This window comes from Mus pahari, chromosome 17, assembly GCF_900095145.1.
Source record: "Mus pahari chromosome 17, PAHARI_EIJ_v1.1, whole genome shotgun sequence".
Taxonomy (NCBI): domain Eukaryota; kingdom Metazoa; phylum Chordata; class Mammalia; order Rodentia; family Muridae; genus Mus; species Mus pahari.
This window is the reverse complement of record NC_034606.1, coordinates 63,828,583-63,837,142: the sequence shown is the minus strand read 5'-3', so window position 1 is coordinate 63,837,142 and position 8,560 is coordinate 63,828,583. Positions and strand designations below refer to the sequence as shown.

At 47.8% G+C, this 8,560-nt stretch overlaps 2 protein-coding genes across 2 annotated transcripts in view; one reads left to right on the top strand and one right to left on the bottom strand.

The window, feature by feature from the left end:
- Positions 1-1,316, top strand: part of Fam186b (family with sequence similarity 186 member B) — a 15,311-nt gene extending 13,995 nt beyond the window's left edge. The window contains 2 exon segments of the mRNA XM_021216153.2: positions 991-1,096; positions 1,098-1,316. Coding sequence (XP_021071812.2) covers positions 991-1,096; positions 1,098-1,151 — 160 coding nt within the window. The 3' untranslated portion in view covers positions 1,152-1,316.
- The window catches only part of Prpf40b (pre-mRNA processing factor 40 homolog B), a 65,612-nt gene that overhangs the window by 44,312 nt on the left and 12,740 nt on the right, over positions 1-8,560 (bottom strand). The window lies entirely within an intron of this gene.

The following is an 8,560-nucleotide window of genomic DNA, read 5'->3' as shown; positions in this document are numbered from 1 at the left end:
CCTTCCTTCTTTCCTTCCTCCCTTCCTTCCTTCCTTCCTTCCTTCCTTCCTTCCTTCCTTCCTTCCTTCCTTTTTTGCCTTCCTCCCCCCTACCCCTACACTCTGAGGTATAACATGCAGAATTCTAAGATCCCTTTCATGTTTCAAGCGGAGCTGCTCCACCCACTCCTGAGCCTCCACTGGGATCTCAGCTGCAGGCTGAAGCACATATCAAAATATTGTTCCCAGCAAAGACAGCTTTCTCTTTGTGAGAGGATTTAGATGAATACAATTGTCTTCCCCCCTTTACAACTCTGCAGGAGTTTATCCGACTTACCACAGTTCCAGTTTAGAGGCAGAACCCTGCTCTCTCTCTCCATCTGCGCCCTGGACTGGGTCATCTCCCTGTGTGCTCGGCTTCTGGGTGTCTTTATGAGGTCCCCTATGTTGCTCTGTTATTATGGCATGAGGGTCATGCAGTGTTGTTTTTCTTTGGGGGGGGGAGGGGCGAGACAGGGTCTCAACAAAGTGTCATCTGTAACCCCAGCATGGCAGAGACAGAGAGAGGATTCCAGGAAGTTCAAGGCCAGCATGGTCTGGAGAGTGGGTTCCAAGCTAAGTGGCTACAGAGGGACTCTGCCTAACAAAAAGAGGAAGTGGGTGAGGAGAGGAGGGAGCGGGAGGAGGGAGAGGAGATGGAGCAGAGGCAAGAGGCTCCACAGGTTCAGGGCTGGCCTGAGTCCAAGGAGACCAGGGCGCCATAGTGAGACCCTGCCTCAAAAATAAAAACTCAGGAAAGAAAAGGAGAGCATGGGTATGCCCAGCTGGCTCTGAACCTGCAGCCAGGACTAAGGTTTTGTAGCCTGAGCCAGCGAGGAAGCCTGGCAGAAATGTCAGGCTAAGCAGCTGTACGTTCAGGTCAAGTCTGAGCCCAGCTCGGGATCTGTGCCCATGCTCTGGGTGGATGGCAGGGCCCTTGTCTCAGTTACTACCCAACCTGTAATTCATTAGCTCTTTCAGTGCTTCATCGGACCAAAGGAAGGAATGCCAGGAACCCTCGGAGGAGGCAGCTGGGCTCGTCTGCAAAATGTCCAGCCAGTCACTCCCTGGATCGACCCATACAAAGCAGGAAGGATCGGGTAGCTCCAGTACCCACTCCATCCCTTAGTTAGCGACTCTCAAACTTCCGGGCCACTAGCAACCGCACAGCGGCTTGTTCTAATCCTAACCCTAACCCAATGCAGGAGCCCAGCTGGTGCTCTTAAACACACACAGTTGTTGCGAAGTTGTTCCAGAACTTTGGGAAACTTTTCTTTTTTTCAGTCCCCAAACTATTAGTTTGTAATAAAATAAAGGTTGGTTTAAAGTCTTCTGTCTCATTGCTGAAGGTCACACACACATACACACACACACAAACATCCCGACTCATCTTTGGAACTAGGTCCAAGGCCATCTGACAATAAGCCCAGCATCCATCAGAGAACTGCCCAGGTGGTGTCGCTGGCTCTGGGAGCCAGCACAACAGACATCATCAGTACCCGGCACAGTCACTTAGAGAACCTGTTTAATCAACTACAAATAAGTATCCGATGATCAAATGATTAGCGTGACAGCTCAGATGATAAGAACAGGAGACATGGGTGGCTCGTGCCCATGTTCCCAGCACCTGGAAGGCGGATCCAGGAGGACCAGGAGTTCCTGGTCATCCTTGGCTACACCAGCAGAAGCAACGCAGATATGGAGGGTCTAGACGGTGGGAGTCACTTAGCCATCACCATCAGCCATGTGTCTGGTCAGTAGAAACCCTGCATTAGGTTTGTTTTGTTTTGTTTTGTTTTTTAAGATTTATTTATTTATTTTATGTATGTGACTACACTGTAGCTGTACAGATGGTTGTGAGCCTGCATGTGGTTGTTGGGAATTAAAGTTTTAGGACCTCTGCTCACTCCGGTCAACTCTGCTCGCTCAGTCCCTGCTAGCGCCGGCCCAAAGATTTATTTATTATTATAAATAAGTACACTGTAGCTGACTTCAGACACACCAGAAAAGGGCGTCAGATCTCATTATGGGTGGTTGTGATCCACCATGTGGTTGTTGGGATTTGAACTCAGGACCTTCGGAAGAGCAATGCTATTACCCTCTGAGCTATCTCACCAGCCCCCTGCTTTAGTTACTATATCTGTCCTGCGCTCACCCAACCTGCGTCACCCCCACTCAGTCTTCCCAGCCCTCTTCTCTATTTGCGCTGTCACGAATGGTCTGGGATCAGGCACAGCGAGAAGCGGATGCCCTAAGTGAACCCGTATGTAGGTTCTCCTCAGGAATAGTGCCCACCTTTGGTTCAAGTTGAGGTTAAAACCCAGGAAAGAGCTGGATAGGGTGGCCCATCCCTAGAATCCCAGCACTAGGAAGTAGAAGTAAGAAGGTCTCTATGAGTTCAGGGATAGCCTGAGCTCCAGGATAGCCAGAGTCACATACTGAGACCCTGTCTCAAAACAAAAACAAAACTCGGGAAAGAAAAGGAGAACATGAGGGATGCCCCGCTCGCTCTACGGCTGTTATGAGGATCAGATTTTGCTCTGAACCATAGCCTGCACCAGCAAGGATGTCTGGTCAGGAAGACAATGGCATTCAGATGCAGGTCACAGACAGATGGCACAGGCCGTGGAAGGAAGAGGCAGTTTCCAGCCTCATCGCAATCACACCCAACATTCAAACATGTCCACAGTCCATCTCTGGCTGGAATCCCAGCACCACGGAGGTGCAGGCAGGAGCACTGTGAGTTCAAGAACAGCCTGGTGACACAGTGAGAGCCAGGCAGTGGTGGCACATATCTTTAACCCCAGCACTTGGGAGGCAGAGGCACGTGAATCTCTGAGATTGAGGCCAGCCTGGTCTACAGAGAGAACTCTGGGACAGCCAGGGCTACACAGAGAAACCCTGTCTTGAAAAAACAAAATAAAAACAATAAAAGCCTTCATATTAAATTATATTGTTTGAAATATTTGAAATGAATTTTATAACCTTGCTTTGGAAGCTAATCAGCTATAAGTAAGCTATGTACTGTGTAACTGTGACATCTCTGCACCCATCAAGAAGAGAGATGAACTCTAACAAACTTTACTAATACAATGCGAATATTCTGAATATTAAAATCAGTAGTGAGTGAAGACAATATGGTATTTTATAAGCACTTGAAATATTCTTTATATTTTCAATAACATTTTAATGCCCTCCAGAAGAGGGCGTCAGATCTCATTACCGGTGGTTGTAAGCTACTATGTGGTTTCTGGGATTTGAACTCAGGACCTTCAGAAGAATAGTCAGTGCTCTTACCCTCTGAGCCATCTCTCCAGCCCTTTAAAAGGTTTTATACCATTTTTTTCACAGTCTTGTCATGGTGCTTAAACTTCCTAGTAGCTAATCACCAGGATGGAGGGCTTTGGTTTCTTAGATGTGTGTGTGCCTGTGTGCGTGCATGTATGTGCACATGTGTGTGTGTGTGTGTGTGTGTGTGTGTGTGTGTGCGCGCGCACGCGCGCATGTGTTGGTCTTCTATCTATGGAGTTGATATACAAGGCTTGTTTGGTTTTTAGAACAGAGTCAGCCTATCTGATGAAACAGGGCATTATCTGTAAAACAAAAGTCACAGCCCGAGGGGAGTCAGGGACGACAAGGAAGGGACTGTATTTAGCACGGGCCATAACTCTGTTTGCATGGTTCATGGCCTTAGGAGACTCAAGATGATGAGTCAAAAGTCATGTGGCAAAGGACCCGAGGGAGAGATCCGACTGCAGAGACTTGGAAGAAAAGGGGACAAGAATCTTTTGGAAATAGCCTAGACAAAGAGCCAGGGATAGAAAGATATATTTTCCTGTCTCACTTACTGTGGGAGGCTAAGGATAGGCAGAATTCCTGATAAGTCATCTCAAAAAGAGACATGGGCATGGCTGAGATACTGAGCATGTCAGCCGGGGCTGGGAGGAGCCAGAGCTAATGCACTGAGGATCTGGTCTGTCGGGAAGGTGGACATTACACGTAAGTGAACAGGGACTCTGAATAAAGAGCAGGAAATTCTAGAAAAGGAAATTAGAGATGGGGATCTGCAAATAAGAAAGTTAGAGGCAGGGCTGGTGAGATGACTCAGTGGGTAAGAGCACCCAACTGTTCTTCCGAAGGTCCGGAGTTCAAATCCCAGCAACCACATGGTAGCTTATAACCATCCGCAACAAGATCTGACACCCTCTTCTAGAGTGTCTGAAAACAGCTACAGTGTACTTACATATAATAAATAAACAAATCTTAAAAAAAAAAAGAAAGTTAGAGGTTGGGGGGGGACGTTCAGTGGTGAAGAGCGGGCACTGCTCTTGCGGAGGGCCTGAGGACCTTGTCAAGAGGGTCACAAAGGCCTGTAACTCCAGCTTCAAACCTTCTCCTGAACTCCATGGACACTTCACACAGGCACACACACACACTCCCCACCCCACCCCACCCCCTGCACACACACACACATAACATAGGGTTAGGAATACAGCTCAGTGGTAGGATGCTTGCCTGCATGCTGAAATGCCCTAAATACAATTTCCAGCACACAAAAAAATTAACTATAAATCTTTTCAAAAAGTTAATATCAGAGATGAAGAATCCTTTCAACAAGGTTATTGGCAATCTAGACAAAAACCAACGGGGGTGAGAAACCCATGAACTTGAGGCTGGGCTGACAGAAAACAACCAAATGTACCACCTACTAACAGCCAAGCCCCCCAAACTAACCCCCGAAGGCATGTGGAGCAATATCACATACTGTGGAGTCCCAGAAAGAAAAGGGGAAATGTCTGAAGAGATACTGAGAATTTCCAAATAATAGAAAAATGAACTTCAAGTTCAGAGAACCTAAGCAGATAAGTATAAAGAAAGCCATTCCTAGTATCACGCTGAAGCCTGAAGCCAAAGACAAAGTAACAATCTTAAACGAAATGTCTATTTTAACTTCGCACATGTGTGCTTTGCAGCATCCATGTCTGTGCATGATGTGCAAGCCTGGTGCCCAGTTTGGCCCAAAGAGGGCTTCAGATCCCCTGGAACTAGAGTGACAGATAGTTGTGAGCTGCCATGTGGGTGCTGGAATTCAAACCCAGGACCTCTGCAAGAGCATCTTAACTGCCAAGCAACCTCTCCATCCCCAAGAGAACATCTTAAAAGCAGCCATTAAACAAACAAACAAACATGCCTGGGGCGTACCTCAAAAGTAAAGTACTTCCCTAGCATGTATAAAGCCCTGGGTTTGAGAGTCAACCACACAAGCACACAGAGGTACATGTGTGCACGTCATAGAAGCATATGAAAGCACCTTTCGCAGAAACTTTGGTTTCTGAGCAGATGTTTATCCCCCTGCCTTGTAGGTTCGCAAGATCACCAAGTGGCCCTGGGAGTTACTCGCTAAGATTTCTGTCAGGTGCAAAGCCATTTCGCTAGAACATAGCAGTGGCTACCCAGTGTCCTGAGAGGCACGGGCCCTCTAGTTCTCCACAGGTGCCAGACTTCCTCTCATGCTGCGTGCTGTGAGGACCTGGCTGCCCTCCTCACCACCCACAAAGGCAGCACTTAAAGTTGGGAGAAGGCAAAGAGAAGACTGGTTATGCTATGCTAGTCACTAACTTGAATATCCCTCAACATGGGTAAGATTGGCCTGTTGGCTCAGGTCCTTCCTTCCTTCCTTCCTTCCTTCCTTCCTTCCTTCCTTCCTTCCTCCCTCCCTCCCTCCTCCCCCCTTCCTTCCTTTCTTTGAAACAGGGTCTCACTATGTATCCCTGGCTGGCCTAGGACTCACTAAGTACACCAGGGTGGTCTTGATCCTTCTGCCTCTCCCTCCAAGTACTGGAATTGAAGGTGCTTGACTCTCTTGAAGCTAAGTACCCTAGAACCCCCAAGGAGAGCTGGCCCAGCAGCCAGGACTCAGCTGAGGAATGGTTATGGCTGCTTCCTGAGAGAGGGAGCAGTCAGTAATAACTTGGGGGTGGGAAAGTCAGGAAGATTCAGGCGCCCTCTCCAGTCACTGCCATGCTTCCGAAGAGAGGCCCTTTATTGTAGAAGACACTAGGAGGCAGCAGAGTGCTTGCTTAAGAGGCTCAAGGGCCTGCCTGGGGAGGGGTGACATTACAGGAAGCTTAGGAACTGCCTAAGGTGTACCTTGGGGCTCCATCAGTAAGGTGCTGGGCTGCGTGTGAAAGGCGTGGTCAGCAAAGGGAGAGCGAAGGCACAAAGGCGACTGGCCTTCCCCAGAACTTCTGTACCCTACAGATGATTAGCAGTGGTCAGTCTTCTTTCCTTCAGCCTTGGGTCACTTCCTCTTTGCCTGGCTACTAAACACATGCCACCCCCTCATTCATTCATTCATTCATTCATGAATCCCTGACAAATATCCTTTCAGCACCTAACACTAGGCATCCTGCTCAGGAGACCGGGCACACAGTAGAAACCAAGTCAAGTTCTTCTGAAGGAATAGACCGCTCTGCTCCTCCCCTCCCATGGGACCCTTCGAGCTGCATCTGCTGTCTTGCCCCTGCTGTGCTTCTGCGTAGAAAGCAGATCAAATTAAATGACGTTGTATTACGGCTTGTATTTACTGTTTTGAGACAGGGTCTCACTAGGTAGGCCTGGATGGCTTGAGATCTGCTCTGTAGACCAGGCTGGCCTCAAATTCAATGATCCACCTGCCTCTGCCTCCTGAGCGCTGGGATTAAGGGATGCACCACCACATCCAGCTACAGGCTGATCGCTTAATCACTTTCTGCACACCTACTGTGGTGTCGTGTTTTGTACCACACACTGAGGACATAAATATGAACAAAACACTTCTGATGGGTGAGCTTGTTACAACCACAGGGTTGTGGCTATAAGTTCTGAAACACTACAAAACCAAAACTTGGTTCTTTTTTTTTATTATTATTATATGTAAGTACACTGCACNTGTCTTCAGACACTCCAGAAGAGGAAGTCAGATCTCATTAAGGATGGTTGTGAGCCACCATGTGGTTGCTGGGATTTGAACTCTGAACCTTTGGAAGAGCAGTCGGGTGCTCTTACCTGCTGAGCCATCTTACCACCCCCCTAAAACTTGGTTCTTAGGCTCCTGAGAACTCACCATCCATGCATCTTTCCAGCTATCAATCCGTCCGTCTGTCCGTCCATCCCTCTGTCTCTCTAACCACTCATTCAGCAATGGGCTCCTGACTGTGTTGTGCTGAGACAATTTTCTTAGTCATGACACTGAAAAGCAATGTCTCTGCCTGCTCTGGGTGGGAAGGTGTGCTGGGCCCGCAGAGCTGGAGAGTGGCCTCTGGCACATGTGAGGCAAGGCCCATGCAGGAGAGGACATCAGGGATCAGAGGGACTTCAAGCCATGTCGAGGAGGGAAAGATAGATCTGCCACAGGGAAAATGGTGGACAGACAGACTCTTGTGCTAACTGAATGGTGGACAGACAGGGAAACCATCAAGAAGAATGAACCCCTTTATATCCTCAAAGGTTTTCAGCCACGTGACTAGTAAGCCTTTCCTCTCTCTGTAGTCTCCCTTCACTCCTGGCCTGCGTTCCTGGGGGGACGCCCCACTGCTAGGACTCTCCCAAGATGACTTGGCCTTGCCCTGTGGCTGCAGCTGTCAGGCCGATGAAGGGGATTCCTCCATGTTCCTCCAGTTCTATCCTGAGTCACGGAGCTGGACAGCACACATACAGCTAAACATCCCTCTCTTTTAAACATTTTATGGATTAGGTTTGTTCATTTTACTTTTTGTGTGTTTTGCGTGCATGTTCGTGTGTGCACTGCATGTTTGTGTGTGTACCACGTGTGTGCTCTGTGCTCATAGAGGTCAGAAGAGGGCATTGGATCCTCTGGAACTGGAGAAATAGAACCCACAACCAAACATCTCAGACGATGGCCACTGGTACCTTTGCTTAGTTCATTCAAACCAAGCCTGTGTTTCCAGCTCAGCCAGAGCTTGCGTTTCTAAGTGCATGACTGCCAGCCTCCTCCTGTGAAAGCTAGTTAGCACCTCATCACTGCATCCCATATCCAGTCCGTTCTCATCAGACACTTCATGAGTCTTCTCTTTGGTGAGTATCCTAACTTAGGACGCTGATTGCAGTCTTGCTTTAATTGTTTAAAAATCATTTTATGTGTATGAGTGTTTTGCCTGCATATATGTCTGTGCACCACCTGTGTACCTGGGATCCACGGACTCCAGAAGGAGACATTGGATCTCCTGGAACTAGAGTTACAAACAATTTTGAGCTGCTGTGAGGGTACTGGGATCAAACCTGCGTCCTCCCAAAGAGATGCCATTGCTTTTAACTGCTGAGCCACCTCTCTATGATGTTGGTGTCTCTTACACTGTATTCTATTGCAAACAATCTATACTAGGCTGGTGAGATCTATACTGTAGATGTCACAGAACATCTCCACTTAAAAAACTCATAACTCTTACTTTACTTTTCTTTTTTTTCTTTTTCTTTCTTTCTTTCTTTCTTTCTTTCTTTCTTTCTTTCTTTCTTTCTTTCTTTCTTTCTTTTTTTTTTTTGA